Source organism: Hyla sarda, chromosome 1 (assembly GCF_029499605.1).
Source record: "Hyla sarda isolate aHylSar1 chromosome 1, aHylSar1.hap1, whole genome shotgun sequence".
Lineage (NCBI taxonomy): Eukaryota > Metazoa > Chordata > Amphibia > Anura > Hylidae > Hyla > Hyla sarda.
In genome coordinates this window covers 221,054,967-221,071,966 of record NC_079189.1, presented here as the reverse complement: position 1 = coordinate 221,071,966, position 17,000 = coordinate 221,054,967, and the positions used below count along the sequence as shown (strand labels likewise).

The 17,000-nt window shown below is 44.3% G+C and overlaps 1 protein-coding gene across 4 annotated transcripts in view; it reads right to left on the bottom strand.

The window, feature by feature from the left end:
• Positions 1-1,428: 1,428 nt before the first annotated feature.
• HPSE (heparanase) overlaps positions 1,429-17,000 on the bottom strand; it is a 147,161-nt gene continuing 131,589 nt past the window's right edge. For all 4 annotated transcript variants that reach the window (XM_056568783.1, XM_056568784.1, XM_056568785.1 and 1 more), the window contains 4 exons: positions 14,403-14,517; positions 14,010-14,137; positions 5,009-5,152; positions 1,429-1,688 (listed from right to left, as the gene is read on the bottom strand). In XM_056568783.1, the coding sequence (XP_056424758.1) occupies positions 1,529-1,688; positions 5,009-5,152; positions 14,010-14,137; positions 14,403-14,517 (547 nt within the window). In that variant the 3' untranslated portion in view covers positions 1,429-1,528. The remainder of the gene's footprint in view (positions 1,689-5,008; positions 5,153-14,009; positions 14,138-14,402; positions 14,518-17,000) is intronic.

The window sequence follows — 17,000 nt, the reverse complement described above, 5'->3', positions numbered from 1 at the left end:
AAATCTGCTGCAGCAAAAATATGCACGTCTGAAGTACTCTAAGGATGTATTCATATGTACAGGATTCCGCTCATTTCATGCGCAGGATTTGATGCACAGGATTTAAAGCTGTGTTCAGTCATTTAGTTTACATTATAATCTGCGGGATAAAATCCTGCACATCAAATCTGCACAGGATACTTTGTGAATAGACTCTAAGGGAACGTTCATACGTGCAGATTTTTGCAGCGTATTTCGCTGCGGATCCACCCCTGAAGGACCTCTATATGCTGCCTTTACATGTGGCTGCTTGGAGCAGCAATACGCCGCTCCGAGCAGAAACACTGCGATGTGAGAGTCGCTGCGCGCCTGCGCAGTATACTCGCACATCGCGGTAGCTCTCTGCCTAGCTCATTGAGCAGGGGGAGCGGCCGCGATGTGTGCGAGTACACCACTGCGACTCGCACATCGCAGTGTGTCTGCTCGGAGCTGCGTAAGAAGGCAGCTTATAGGAGGTCCTTCAGCGGTGGATCTGCAGTGAAATACGCTGTGAAAATCCGCACGTGTGAACGTACCCTTAGGGTGTATTCACATGTACATTTTTCTATGCATATTTGATGCGCAGGATTCGATGCTTTGTTCACTCATTTAGTTTACATTGAAATCTGCAGTTTCAAATCCTGTGCATCAAATCTGTGCAAGATACTGTACATGTGAATAGACCTTAAAGGGGTTCTCCGGTGCTTAGACATCTTATCTCCTATCCAAAGGATAGGGGATAAGATGCCTGATCGCGGGAGTCCTGCCACTGGGGACCCCCTGGATCTTTCACGCGGCACCCCTTTTATAATCAAGTCCCTGGAGTGTGTTCGCTCCGGGTCTGATTACCGGCGACCACAGGGCCTGCGTCGTGTGACCTCATGCCTCCGCGTGACGTCACGCCTCCGCCCCCGTGTGACGTCACGCCTCCGCCCTGTGTGACGTCACGCTCCGCCCCTCAATGCAAGCCTATGGGAGGGGGACTGATTATAAACGGGGTGCCACGTGCAAGATCACAGGGGTCCCCAGCGGCGGGACTCCCACGATCAGGCATCTTATCCCCTATCCAAAGATGTCTAAGCACCGGAGAACACCTTTAAGGCATCTTTTGTACATGAGAGAATATTTTTCAGACTAAATTGAATCGCATGGTAACGCAATAGTGAAAAAAACTATATATACTGTTATACATCTACGATTTCTAGCTAATTTGGGAAAGGCACATCAAATATAAATATGTGTTAATGGAATTGAAATCAAATTGCAGCACTAGAATATGAAAGCCAACAGGACTATTGGGGGGATACCATTGCACCTATTATGGTCATACCCTTTGTGAGAATAACAGATCATGGCAAAGTCGCATTTAAGTGTAAAAGAACAGGTTACACATTGAATTGTTTGAACAAATCTTTTTATTTCAGTTATAGCAGCAAAAAAAATGTTTACCTGAGGAGATGAAAATAATATTAATCTGGTAAAATAATAATCTTAGATCTTTATAGAGAACTTATAAGCAAGCACTGGCCATAGCACCTTTTACAACAAAGAATCCAAAGCTCATAGAAGGTAGAATAAGAGGTAAGCCTGGATCCAGCTGCTTCCCATTCAAATCTGGCAACGTTTTTTCATCCTCCATCTTTAAAATGTCTCCATTCAACAAGATGGTTCTAGATGAAGAGGAGAAATAATAGACTTAGTTATTCCAATGTAAAAAGACTACAATTAACAAAAGATATATTAATAGTTAATATTAACTAAATAAGTGAAGAATAAGGGAAGAAAACAATACAGTAGTACATTGGCCCTCATTTACTAAGCTTAAAGGGGTACTCCGGCGCTGAGACATAAAACGGGGAAAAGATACCTGATCGCAGGGGTCCCGCTGCTGGGGACCCCCGTGATCTTCCACGGCCCACCCCGTTAGAATCAGCCCCCGGATTGTGCTCGCTCCGGTTCTGATTACTCACGGGGACGGAGCATAGTGACATCACGGCTCCGCCCCGTGTGACGTCACTCTCCGCCCCCTCAATGCAAGCCTATGGGAGGGGGCGTGACAGCTGCCACGCCCCCTCCATAGGCTTACATTGAGAGGGCGGAACGAGACATCACACGGGGGCAAGGCCATGACATCCCAATGCGGCCCCGTGATCGCCAGTAATCAGACCCGGAGCAAACATGTTCCGGGGACTGATTGTAACGAGGTGCGGTGTGGAAGATCACTGGGACCCCCCGCGGCCAGGCATCTTATCCCCTATCCTTTGGATAGGGGATAAGATGTCCTAGCGCCGGAGTACCCCTTTAAACCCACTAGTTTTTGTCAAGTTTGTCAAGTTATTTTGGCGCATAGTGTCTGAGACATGTCTGAGACAGTGTGCGACAGTGTGCACCAGGAAAATCTGACAATGCATTTTGAAAAGCCAAAAAAAGGGGCGTGGTCTGTCTCAAATGGTTGTGTCCCAAAAAGGGGCGTGGTTTCACAGCCCGACCTATTTACTATTGAATTCGCAGAAAATGCTGTGAATAAAGGACTGGAAATTGCCACTTAGAAAAAGCTGGTCAGAAAATGTTCCCGACTTGTAAATCTGTGAATTCCCATAGTAAATGGAGAGGAATCCGGCAAGTCTGAAACAACATTTCCCACTACAGTGATCCCTCAACTTACAATGGCCTCAACATGCAATACTTTCAACATACAGTGGTCTTTTCTGGATCATTGTAACTTGAAACCAGACTCAACATACAATGCTATGGAATCTGCGAAGCGTGTCAATGGCTGGAAGAAGCGACCAATCAGAATGGACATTTACTGGTAAAACCCCTGTATTCCTAAAGTACATGCACTGACTGGCTGTCTGGTAGCGCCCCCTACAGTACAGGGAGGTATTACATGTTCTGTACTACTCTTTACCTGTACCAGGGTTAGCTGCTCCTTTGGACACCAGGTGAGGGCGGCTCCATTTTACTTTTTTAGGACATTGTGTGTTCTGTACAGGACCCTGAAGAAACTCCTGTCCTCTACATAGACCAGTGTTTCCAAACGAGGGTGCCTTCAGATTTTGCAAAACTACAACATCCAGCATGCCCGGACAGCCTTTGGCAACAGCTGGAGCCACCCTGGTTGGGAATCATTGAAATAGACAGTAATTTACAGCTCCCAGCAGAACTTTCTTACTTTTATATGTAAGGATTTGGTTTATCTGTATTAGTTATCTACTTATTTCTCTTTAATCCTCACTTTTTCCTATTTTTGGATGACATTTTGGGGGCTTCAGAACCAATTACCAGGTTTCCATAGAGTTATGGTAACATACAATGATTTCAACATACAATGGTCATCTTGGAACCAATTAATATTGTAACTTGAGGGACCACTGTAGTAAAAACCCAACACTCTAAGTAAATGGGGCCCACTGTGTTACATTTGGCATTTTATACTGATTTACTACAATAGTTTTTTAATAGGTTTTTCTTTATATATGCACACAATGGATGGGCATGTGATTTTTACAACCTGTGCAGCGGCACAGGGGCCTGATGGTAAATGGGTATACCACCACTTTACAATAATATATATAGCACTAACTATTAACATTAAAGGGGTATTCCAGGAAAAAAACTTTTTATATATCAGCTGGCTCCAGAAAGTTAAACAGATTTGTAAATTACTTCTATTAAAAAATCTTATTCCTTTCAGTACTTATGAGCTTCTGAAGTTAAGGTTGTTTTCTAAGTCCTCTTCTGATGAAACCTATCTCAGGAAATGCCCAGTTTAGAAGCAAATCACCATAGCAACCCTCTTCTAAACTGGGTGGATCCCGAGACACTTGTCATCAGAGAGCACTTAGACAGAAAAGAACAACCTTAACTTCAGAAGCTCATAAGTACTGAAAGGATTTTTTTGATAGAAGTAATTTACAAATCTGTTTAACTTTCTGGAGCCAGTTGATATATAAAAACAAGTTTTTTCCTGGATAACCCCTTTAACATCTTAAAGGGGTACTCCACTGGAAAACATTTTTTTTTAGTCAACTGGTACCAGAAAGTTAAACAGATTTGTAAATTACTTCTATTTAAAATATTAACCCTTCCAGTACTTATCAGCTGCTGTATGTTCCAGAGGAAGTTCTTTTCTTTTTGAATTTCCTTTCTGTCTGACCAAAAGTGCTCTCTGCTGACACCTCTGTCCATTATAGGAACTTCAGAGCAGGAGAGGTTTGCTATGAGGATTTTCTCCTACTCTGGGACAGTTCCTAAAATGGACAGAGGTGGCAGCAAAGAGCACTTTGGTCAGACACAAAAAGAAAAGAACTTCCTGTAGACCATACAACAGCTGATAAGCACTGAAATGGGTTAAGATTTTAAATAGAAGTCATTTACAAATCTGTTTAACTTTCTGGTACCAGTTGATTTAAAAAGAAAACGGTTTTCCTCTGGAGTACCCCTTTAAGGCAAATCTGTTTTCTGAGTTCCCCTGTTCTCGGTGTTAAATGTCATATGGTGCCCCATGAGAAATAACTTTATATGTTTTTTTTTATAAATTGAATGAAGGGAAGCACAAGAAAAAAGTTATTATGGCAGACTCACTATGACTACAATCTAGCATATATGCCTTTTACCACATTTATTATGCCCTTTAGACTCCTTTGCGCCTCTTTTAACAAGTGGGGCTAGAGGCAGGGGGTGTCGTTCAAAAAGTGACACTGTGCGGGAGATTTATCAAAACCTGTGTAGAGAAAGAGTAATGCAGTTGCCCATAGCAACCAGATTGTTTCTTTAATTTTTCAAAGGTCTTTTTAAAATTTAAAGAAGCAATCTGATTGGTTGCTATGGGCAACCAATCCACTCTTCCTCTGCATAGGATTTAATAAATCTTCCCCTGTATGCCTAAACCTATTAGACTGGATAAATGGGCCTTATAGTGTTACTGACCATATTAATGCACAGTATATGGGTGTCTCATAGAACTTTCCGTTGTCATAGAACTTACGAAGAAAGTAGTCCTCCTTCTCCGGGGGAAAGGAGATATTGGTCCACATACTTTCCAGACAGGAAGCTTGGTAAGTGCACTTTCTGAGTATGGTTGTTCAAGTTTATTGCAAACAATGTAACATCTCCCATTTTGTATTTAGGACTGATGAAGTGATGTCATAGAAGAAAACAGAGTTACAATTCAATATGCAAAATACAAGTACAATCTGTTTTAAGAAATATACACTATAGGAAAATCCTTATTCAAGACAGCAATATTAAAAGAAAAGGAAAAGAAAGGAATCACGTCAGATACGCTACTGTAAATACGGTATTCGTAGATTGTAATATTTCTGGGCAGGACCCTCTCTCCTTCAGTACTAGTCTGTTACTCAGGAAGGTCATGCTTACATTTGCGATTTTTAATGTTTCAAACTATGTACTTAAAGGGAGTCAGTCAGCGGGTTTAAAGGGGTACTCCAGTGGCAAAAAAAATTTCAAATCAACTGGTGCCAGAAAGTTAAACAGATTTGTAAATGTCTTCTATTTCAAAATCTTAACCCTTCCAGTACAGCTGCTGTCTACTACAGATATACGTCAGAGAAATGTATGAAGTTCTTTCCAGTCTGACAACAGTGCTCTCTGCTGACCCCTCTGTCCATGTCAGGAACTGTCCAGAGCAGGAGAGGTTTTCTATGGGGATTTGCTCCTTTTTACAATTTTAGTATACAGCAGCAGATAAGTACTGGAAACCTTCAGATTTTGAAATAGAAGTAATTTACAAATCTGTTTAACTTTCTGGCACCAGTTTATTTGAAAACACTTGTTTCCACCGGAGTTCCCCTTCAAGTCCCTCAAACTGCTAACATTGTTACAGAGGTGACAGGGGGGGGGGGAGTTTAAAAACATTCCCATGGTTTCAATCAGTACAGAAGTGGCCCTTCTGTACAATCTATGGTCCTTTTCAGGTGGGCTCAGTCCAAGCCCCTGGCCCCGCACTCCTCAAGACTCTGGTTATGTGATTGTACATACAAATGGTTAATGTATTTTATTAAGATGCATATGCCTTTAAGTCCTGTTAAGATATGTAACCAAGGAAGGTGCTAGTGACCAGGTGACTTGTAGGTAACCTATAGGACCCCTCCAAAAGTCCTCCTATATAAGCTAAGGGAGGAGTTAGCTAGCTCTTTTGAGTTCCAGTCTTTGCTGAGTACAGAATAGTGTTGCTCGCGAATATTCGCAATTCGATTATTCGCGAATATCGCATATTCGCGAATTCGCGAATTGCGCGAATATAGCGCTATATATTCGTAATTACGAATATTCGTTTTTTTTTTTTTTTCCTTCACAGTACACATCACAGTGATCATCCCTCTCTGCTTCCAGCTTGTGTGGTGTAAAGAAGGCTGTAATACTACTGTGTGAGACTGTCGTGCGAAAATTCGCATATGCGAAAATTAGCATATGCAAATTTCCGCATATGCGAATTTTCGCGTATGCTAATTTTGTATGTGCAAATTTTCACATAAGTTAATTTTCGCGTATGCGAATTTTCACATATGCGAAAATAAAACGAGGATATAACGAATATGCGAATATTTGCGAATATATGACGAATATTCGTCCATATATTCGCGAATATTCGCGAATTCGAATATGGCCTATGCCGCTCAACACTAGTACAGAACAGTCGAGACCTTAGAGTGTCCGGTGTTCTGAAGAGACCCAAGGCCTAACCACACAGCTTCGCTTCCACCACCAAGTGCCCCACAGGTGAAAGTTAAAGCCTGGTAAATTACCATAGGGGTGAAGTCAGTCATAGTCAAGTCTGCTAAATTCATTGTGGGTCTGCATAATTCAGTCAATTCCACTACAAGTCCCAGCGAGCCCTCAAGTCTCCAAAGTCACTGGTCATCTCCTTGGGCCTAACTGAGCTGTAAAGACTATAACACCTATCTACCTCTGTAAAGCTGCCGTTGTTCCGTTACTTTGCATCGGAGTCATTATTTGCCCGACGCCTACCCCAGGATCCAGCGGCCATACCTCAGGTGGTGCAGAGGTTAACCACGCCCTGGCTTCACGAGTACAAGGGGTTAAGGACATCTGCCCCTAGGGTAATAACATCTGCCCTTCATCATACCCTCACCACATACTTTTAGTATATTTGAGAAAACAAATTTTATTGATGTACAGATAATATGTGTCATGACCGATGGGATGGACAGGGAGAGTGAGCCCTAAGCTGTCCCTAGAAACACTCTCCCTGCCTACTGGCCCATCACCCTAAGTGGATCAACAACCACGGTGCCGATCCCTTCCTATGCTAAAGTGGATTGGGCATAAAAGGTACACAAATAATACTAAACATGATTGGAAACAGGTCAGAAACATAAACAGGAAAACAACCAAAGAACCAGATTAACCCGACAGGATATAAATATACAAATGGCAGGATATAGCGTACTACCATACAGTTCAGAAACCGGAATCAGGATAAACGGCAGATATGAATAAATTAACAAGACTAGATAAGGAATAAGTATACAGCAGGCCATGAACCCCCTAACCTAAGGTTTGGCACCCGTCCTCAAAGCAATTAATATGTAGGTACACACATACATTTTCAAACTCCAGCTAAGTAAATATTTGCAATTATAAATACATACGATGGTAATCCGTTCCAAATGGACCATCGTTTGTTGAAACCATCATTTGTTGAGGGATCCGTGCAATGTAAAGTATAGGACAGTGGTCTACAACCTGCGGACCTCCAGATGTTGCAAAACTACAACACCCAGCATGCCCGGACAGCCGTTGGCTGTCTGAGCATGCTGGGTGTTGTAGTTTTTCAACATCTGGAGGTCCGCAGGTTGTAGACCACTGTAAGAGATAGTTGTACTCACCTGTCCCCGCCGCTCCGGACCGTCACCGCTGCCCGGGATGTTGCCGTCCATCGCTGTCGCCGTGTCCCCGATGCTCCGGCAAGGCCTCTGCTTCCCCAGCAACCGCGCTCTCTGTCGCTACGCACGCCGCTCCTATTGGATGACGGGACGGCGTGCGCAGCGACGTGATGACGACCATGGAGAGCACAGACCATGGATCCTTCCCGAAGAGGACACGCCGGAGCCCCGAGAACAGGTAAGTGATCGTCACCGGAGCTCACGGGGCACCGTAAATGGCTATCTGGCGGCCGCTGAAGCAGTCAGCGCTGCCGGATAGCCGTTTATGCGATGGCCCCGACATAAAAAAGCATTGTATGTTGATGCTGCCTTCAACATGCGATGGCCTCTGAGATGCCATCGCATGTTGAAATTATCGTATGTCGGGGCCATCGTAGGTCGAGGGGTCACTGTATATGGTAAATGTAGGGTATGAGCTATTGATTCAGACCAACATTTGGGTAAAGTGACAAGTGCTAACCATTACACAAAAAGGGGTCCTTTGTGGCCCTGTCCTCCACTTCATTGTGCATTTCTTCTCCTTTCCAGCCTGAGACGCTTGCCTTTGTTTTGTGATCTGGTACTTGCAAGTATATTGGGACTGAGTTGTGGCAAACTGATATTTGGGGTATACTATGTGAATTCTATCTGTACACGGACATTAATCCTATATATACAGGTTTAGCACTTGTCACTTTACCCCAATGTTGGTCTGAATCAATAGCTCATATCCTACACTTACTGTATATTTATAATTGCAAATATTAACCTAGCTGGAGTTTGAAAATTTGTTTGTGTACCTACATATTTATTGCTTTGAGGACGGGTATCAAACTTTAGGTGAGGGGGTTCATGACCCCTCTCGTGGGTTGTGCTTTAGGGTCTTGTGAGCTTTAATTTTAATTGTTTTTAATATGTCTTTGTTACGAGTTTATGGTGTGTATACAGGACTTTTTGTGCAATAAAGATTATTTAGATTACATACTGGTGTGCTACTGTGTTTCAGTGTTGCTTTTCTCTTGAGTATCAATTGTTGTTTTTTTTATCACTGAGTAGCAGCCGCTTCTTTCATATGATATTGGATTGAGCCCCCCATATTTCTCTTTTTCCAACACAGACAAAGAAACAAGATTAAAGCAGAACAGACACACAATAATCCTAAACAAATGACAAATATACTTCAGACTAAAATCTATAATAAACAAGACTATTAACCATGGCTAAAACACAGATATATCACAAGATAAAAATACAAGGTGCAAGATAAACCAAACATGGTCAAAATAGCACTATAGCTAAGGTCAAAATAGCACTATAGCTAAGGTGCATAATAAAATATAGTCAGAGTAAGGCTAGGTTTCCACTTGTTTTTTTTTTGTACACCTAAAAAAATGCCAGCAAAAACGCCAGAAAAACTGCCACAGGTTTTTCCTGAATTTTGGAAGTTTTTCTGGCGTTTTTTCTGGCATTTTCCCTGGTGTGTGGAAACAGCCAAATTTGTCCCCTGTGGCAGTTTTCTCACTGCCTTCTGGTACCACTCTGCAGGTCGGATGCTGAGGACCCGGTCCACAGAGTGTAGGGAGGTGAGGAGGGATGTACAGCATCACTTCTCACCTCCCCGGCTGTATAGTACACAGGGGGGCATAGTGTACCCATATATACTATACAGGAGCCGGGAATCCTGTCACCAGACTGACAGGACTCCCTGCTCCTATAGCCCCTTTGGGCAGTATATAGAATATACAGCTATCTATAGATAGCTGTATATAGTGTATACAGAACAGGAGGTCCACTTACCTCCCTCGTTTCTGTCACTGCCGGTCCGTGTAGCTCTGCCCCCTAGTGATGACGTCATTAGGGGCGGGGCTACAGACGTATTCAGGCTAGTCTGAAGCTCTGCTCACATTGTCCGTTTTGGATAATGGGAACAGACCCTTCTGCCACTGTCTACCCAGACAGGGAGACTCCAGCTGTTGCTCAACTACAACTCCCAGCATGCCCAGACAGCCAAAGGCTGTCTGGGCATGTTGGGAGTTGTAGTTTTGCACCAATTGGAGGCTCACTGTTTAGGTAGATATTGCATTATGGGCACTCTCCCCTGCAGAGAGTGCAAAAAATGTCCTAACCTATTTTTTTTGTGTTTTTTTTTCTTCTCGTTTCAAATCAGTGTATGCAGAGGATTATGACGGATTCAATGGATTACGACGGAGGAACTTTATTTTTTTAATTTTAATAAAATGGTTAAAGAGGGCTGTGGGGGAGTGTTTTTTAATCTAAAATATGTTTTCCAATGTGTTGTGTCTTTTTATAATTGTATATTCAGGCTTAGTTATGGAGGCTGTCTAATAGACGGAATCCATGACTAAGCCGGGGCTTAGTGTTAGCCCCAAAAACAGCTGGCGCTAACCCCCAATTATTACCCTGGTACCCACCGCCACAGGGGTGCCGGGAAGAGCCGGTACAAACAGGCCCGGAGCGTCAAAATGGCCTAGGCGGTATCAGGCTGGCGTTATTTAGGCTGGGGAGGGCCAGTAACAATGGTCCTCGCCCACCCTGATAATGTCAGGCTGTTGCTGCTTTGTTGGTATCTGGCTGATACTGAATATACAGGGAACCCTATGCGTTTTTTTTTTTCATAAAAAAATACGGAAAAAAAAACGCATAGGGTTCCCCCTATTTTCAGTATCAGCCAGATACCAACCAAGCAGCAACAGCCTGACGTTACCAGGGTGGGCGAGGACCATTGTTACTGGCCCTCCCCAGCCTAAATAACGCCAGCCTGTTACCGCCTAGGCCCAGGAGCGCCACTTTTGACGCTCCGGGCCTGTTGGTACCGGCTCTTCCCGGCACCCCTGTGGCGGTGGGTACCAGGGTAATAATTGAGGGTTAGCGCTAGCTGTTTTTGGGGCTAGCGCTAAGCTCTGACTTAGTAATGGATTCTGTCTATTAGACAGCCTCCATAACTAAGCCTGAATATTCAATAAAAAAGAAAACACAACACATTGGAAAAATTATTTTATTAAAAAAAAACACTCCCCACAGCCCTCGTTAACCATTTTATTAAAATATAAAAAATCCTGTTCATCCGTGGTAATCCATCGAATCCGTCGTAATCCTCTGCATACACGTACTGAAACGAGAAGAAAGAAAAAAAAAAAAATAGGTTTGGACATTTTTTGTGCTCTCTGCAGGTGAGAGCGCCCATAATGCAATGTCTACCTAAACAGGGAGCCTCCAATTGGTGCAAAACTACAACTCCCAGCATGCCCAGACAGCCTTTGGCTGTCTAGGCATGCTGGGAGTTGTAGTTTAGCGACAGCTGGAGTCTTCCTGTCTCGGTAGACACTGGCAGAAGGGTCTGTTCCCATTATCCAATAAGGACAATGTTAACAGAGCCTTATACCCTTGCCAGCCTGAATCGCGTCTGTAGCTCCGCCCCCTAATTACATCATCACTAGGGGGCGGAGCTACACAGACCCGCGGGGACTGGACGGAGGTAAGGGGACTTCTCCATCTTCTGTATACACTATATACAGCTATCTATAGATAGCTGTATATAGTGTATACCGCCCAAAGGGTTAACCTACACTGTCCAGCAGTGTAAGTTAACTCTTTCCTTGCTGGGCTGGTGCACAGCACACAGCTCAGCAAGGGGTTAAGTGAGCCAGCAATGTGTATACTGTATACACATTGCAGGCTCACTGTAAGTTCTTGCTGGGCAGTATGTATACCATGTATATATACTGCTCTGATCTCCCGGCTCTGTAGCCCGGAGAACAGCTGATCCCGACAGTCACTTTGATCGCAGCGGGTGTCAGGAGAAGTGACATCCGCTGGGATCTGTCCCTTACTGCAGGTACTAATACTTCCAACATGGAGTACACTCTGCTCCATGCTGGGAGCTGTAGTACCTGCATTAATAGACAGATCGCAGCGAGTGTCACTCCTCCTGACACCCGTTGCGATCCTCCAGTATAATGTATAGATGTGGCCGGCCGCTCTTCTATGGTCCCCTGCACTGATATTTATACACATATTCCTATTTCCCACAGAATTGTGATTGGCTGGAACCATCTGGCTAATCACAGCTCTGCGGGAAATATGAATATGTGTATATATACGGCAGTGCAGGGGACCATAGAAGAGCAGCCGGTCACATCTATACATTATACAGGATCGCAACGGACGCCAGCGATCTTTCAATTAGTACTGGTAACTACTACTCCTATCATGGAACAGTGTGTTACATGCTGGGAGTAGTAGTACTACCTAAAAAAATGTTTAAAAAAAAGTGGAACATACACACACATTCCATTTTTATTATTGTCGGCTACATTTTTAGTGCCCTACCTGCGCACATAAATTGATCCCTGTTTAAAAATGTATAAAAATGTTGTTATAAAAAAGCCTGGATCTCTGCTTATCTTTCTGCTACTCCTGTGCAAGTCTCCTGCATTTTGGCCTAGTCTCTGCCATTGGTCTCCAGCAGTATCCACCAGTATCGTGACACCTGTACACTTATGGGTTGCCAAGCTATTGTCCCAGGCTGTCCCATAAATGCTTGATTGGCGATAAATTTAGCAAACATTAAAGGGGCGCTCCACCCTTAGACATCTTATCCCCTATCCAAGGTCTGCCGGGTCATGACTACGGGGCCGGAGTTCCGCCCCCAATGCAAGTCTATGGGAGGGGGCGTGACGGCGGGACTCCCGCTATCAGACATCTTATCCCCTATCCAAAGGATAAGGGATAAGATGTCTTAGGGTCGGAGTAGTCCATTTAAGGCCAAAGAAGTTTTGCAATCTTCTTCAATTATTCTTCTGAAAAATGCAGTTGGAAGTCCTGCCATGAGGGGCAACACATCCGGCTACAAGATGTCCATATTGTTGAGCTGTTAGGTTTCTACTGTCAGTCACCCTTAGTGACCCTTGTATTACTATTAAAGGAGTACTCCAGCGCAAAATAACTTATCCCCTATTTAAAGGATAGGGGATAAGTTATAGATCGCGGGGGGTCCGAGCGCTGGTGCCCCCCGGGATCTCCTGGACGGGGCCTCGGCAGTCTGCAGGAAGTGAAGTTTCGTCCCCAGCAGAAAGCCGCGGCAGACATTCCCCCTCCATGTATCTCTATGGGGTACATGGAGGGGGCGTGTCAGCCGCCGCGTCATGCGGGGATGGAACCACCCCTTTCCTGTATATTGCCACAGCCCCATACCGGAGATCGCGGGGGGGCCCCAGCGCTCGGACCACCCGCGATCTATAACTTATCCCCTATCCTTTGGATTGGGGATAAGTTATTTTGCACTATAGATGTCCTTTAACTAATGTTGGAACCACATGAGAACCTGGATTTGTTGTTAGAGATGATACCAGTTTGTAACATTCCAAGTTTCTAAATTACAACATTACTGCAAATGAAGGAAAATGTCATCAAAGACAGGACATATAATGGGTGCCATGACTCCAAATTTCCTTTTGCTAAGTGCCTGGAAATGGTCTGGGCAAAGATAGGGGCATGTCATGAAGGGGCCACCAGTGTTTGAATGGTGTATAAGGAAAGTGTGAGAGTTGCTCATGCTTGTCTGCAAATCAAACAATCCTCTCTACCGGTGTCATTTGACGCCATGTGTGCATGCCCTCACGTAACCACTGCACCCAACACCTAAAAGCTTGGTCATAACGACCTAGATGATGGTCAATATGTCAAAAATGACCATCCTGCTCATCTCGGTCCAATGGTGTGCATCCCTATCAAAGTGTGTAAAAATGTATACTAGTGCGTAGTACAGGAATGTCTAGCAGTTAACGATCTCTTACCAAGAGGTATGCTACCCAAAAGTGGCCTCTAAGATCCTTTCTAGGGCAGCAGAGGAAGCACTTTTATGCACTCTTGGGGCAAGACCAGCATTTAATCAGACCTCACCTATAATTATTTATATAGCTGCCTGAGACATGCAGAGTTCTGCATCAATCAGATATTTCCATCTAAGTGCATTATTTTTTATGTCATCAAGTGTATAATAGTAGATAATAAATGGATAATGCTATTTCAATAATATGTAAAGCACAGAAATATACTTACTTGTTAATATTTGTACAGTGAAGATAAAGCCTAATATTTGTCATATTAAATTTTTTGTAACTTCTTACACTGGCATTCAGTACAATAGATCCAACAAGCTTCTTGTACACCAGTGACAACCAGTAATCCTAAATAAAAATTTTATGAAATTGTAAGTATTCTGTTTGCAATAATAAAAACATCATGTACACTTTGTAGCTCTGTTGAGCCAGTGCCCTTTGCAAAGATGAGTCTAGCAGTATACCATTAAAAAGTATTTTATGATACCTCAAATGGTAAAGGAAGGTATAAATGTAGCACACAACAGGGCTGAGGTGCTACATAATACTGTATGACAAGCATTGCACTAATACAAGTTATTATAAACCATATTCCTACTTTGTAAGTACTTACAGGTAAAGGTTCAAAATTTGAATCCACCAAATTGTATGACCCAGCACCAAACAAGGCCTGCCGCATAACCACATCAATTCCCAGTTTAGCAGACAGTCCCAGCTTGTCTAGCCACCTGTGTGAAGTATCAAAGAACAACAATAGAATTAGAGTTGTAAATAATTCACAAAAAAACTCTTATTAAATTTACTTAAAATAGAAAGTTAAAGGGTTTATCCAGGAATAGAAAAACAGAACTGCTTTCTTTTTAACGCTCCCTGTCTGTCTCCAGATTGGGTGTGGTTCTGCAGCTCAATTCCATTGAAGTCAATGGAGCCAAGTTGTAAAAATACACCCAACCTGGAGACAGACAGGGAGCAGTTTTTGAAAGAAAGTAGCTGTGTTTTTCTATTCCTGGATAAACCCTTTAAATGTGCCCCAACTTACCAGAATAGCTCAATAGCTCAGATATCAGCATGACCTCTTGGGTCCTTCTGATGCCTGAAAACAGTCCAATAATACCCATGATAGGACTGGCACAGATTGATGTTCAGTTTGAGAATGTCTGGAACAAAGAGCATTTCTGGTCCGCTTCACCACCAACTGAGGCAATAATATAGTCTGAACACTGTACACCATAATAGAAGATTGAGAAACTGCTAAACAACTGCACCTGGCTCTCCCCTCTCTCACAGATGACTGCTCTCCCCTCTCTCACAGATGACTGCTCTCCCCTCTCTCACAGATGGCTGCTCTCCCCTCGCTCACAGATGGCTGCTCTCCCCTCGCTCACAGATGACTGCTCTCCCCTCTCTCACAGATGGCTGCTCTCCCCTCTCTCACAGATGGCTGCTCTCCCCTCTCTCACAGATGACTGCTCTCCCTTCTCTCACAGATGACTGCTCTCCCCTCTCACAGGTGACTGCTCTCCCCTCTCTCACAGGTGACTGCTCTCCCCTCTCTCACAGATGACTGCTCTCCCCTCTCTCACAGATGACTGCTCTCCCCTCTCTCACTGATGTCTTCTAATTCCCCTTTAACAAATAGATTTTTATGCCCCCTCAAAAACTATTTTCCACACAGACTACTGCTTCTGCCCCTCCACCTTCTATGGTCTGGGGCATAAAACTAAAGCCGATTGTTTAGTTTCCTCTTTCTTTTATGGTATTCCTTTACAGTTCAGGCCGGGAGATTGGAGCAGGTCCTGCTCCGAACACTAGTCTCAGAAGCATGAAGGATGGAGTAGAACGAGAACAGCGGGCGACCAGGGTAAGTATGACTTTTTTTCTATACCGCACAACTCCCTCCCCCGCAATTCTCACCACCATATTTTTTTAACCCCTTAAGGACTCAGCGTTTTTCCGTTTTCATTTTTTCCTCATCACCTTCTAAAAATCAACGCTTTAAATTTTGCACCTAATAATCCATATGATGGCTTATTTTTTGCGCCACCAATTCTACTTTGCAGTGACATTAGTAATTTTATCAAAAAATCCACGGCGAAACGAAAAAAATAATAATTGTGCGAGAAATTTGAAGAAAAATTCATTTTGTAACTTTTGGGGGCTTCCGTTTCTACGCAGTGAATTTTTTGGTCAAAATAACACCTTATCTTTATTCTGTAGGTCCATACGATTAAAATGATACCCTACTTATATAGGTTTGATTTTGTCGTACTTCTGAAAAAAATCATAACTACATGCAGGAAAATGTGTACTGTTACGCCGAGCGCTCCGGGTCCCCGCTCCTCCCCGGAGCGCTCACGGCGTCTCTCTCCCTGCAGCGCCCCGGTCGGTCCCGCTGACCGGGAGCGCTGCACTGTCATGGTCGTCGGGGATGCGATTCGCACAGCGGGACGCGCCCGCTTGCGAATCGCGTCCCAAGTCACTTACCCGTCCCGGTCCCCGGCTGTCATGCTCTGGCGCGCGCGGCTCCGCTCTCTAGGGCGCGCGCGCGCCAGCTCTCTAGATTTAAAGGGCCAGTGCACCAATGATGGTGCCTGGCCCAATCTTCCCAATTACCTTGATTAGTTTCCACCTGTGCACTCCCTACTTATACCTCACTTCCTCTGCACTCCCTTGCCGGATCTTGTTGCCCTTGTGCCTAGTGAAAGCGTTCCCTTGTTTGTTCCTAGCCCGTGTTCCAGACCTCCTGCCGTTGCCCCTGACTACGACCCTTGCTGCCTGCCCTGACCTTCTGCTACGTCTGACCTTGCTCTTGCCTTATCCCTTGTACCATGCCTATCTCAGCAGTCAGAGAGGTTGAGCCGTTGCCGGTGGATACGACCTGGTTGCTACCGCCGCTGCAAGACCATCCCGCTTTGCGGCGGGCTCTGGTGAAAACCAGTAGCTACTTAGAACCGGTCCACCGACACGGTCCTCGCCAAACCCTCTCTGACACAGAGGATCCACCTCCAGCCTGCCGATCCGTGACAGTAGATCCGGCCATGGATTCCGCTGAGGTGCCACTGTCAAGTCTTGCCGACATTTCCACGGTGATCGCCCAGCAAGCCCTAAAGATCACCCAACGAAATCACCAGCTGGCATACTTGACCACCGTGACACTGCAACTTCAGCCACAGATACAGCAGCTGCTGCCGCAGATACAGCAACTTCAGTC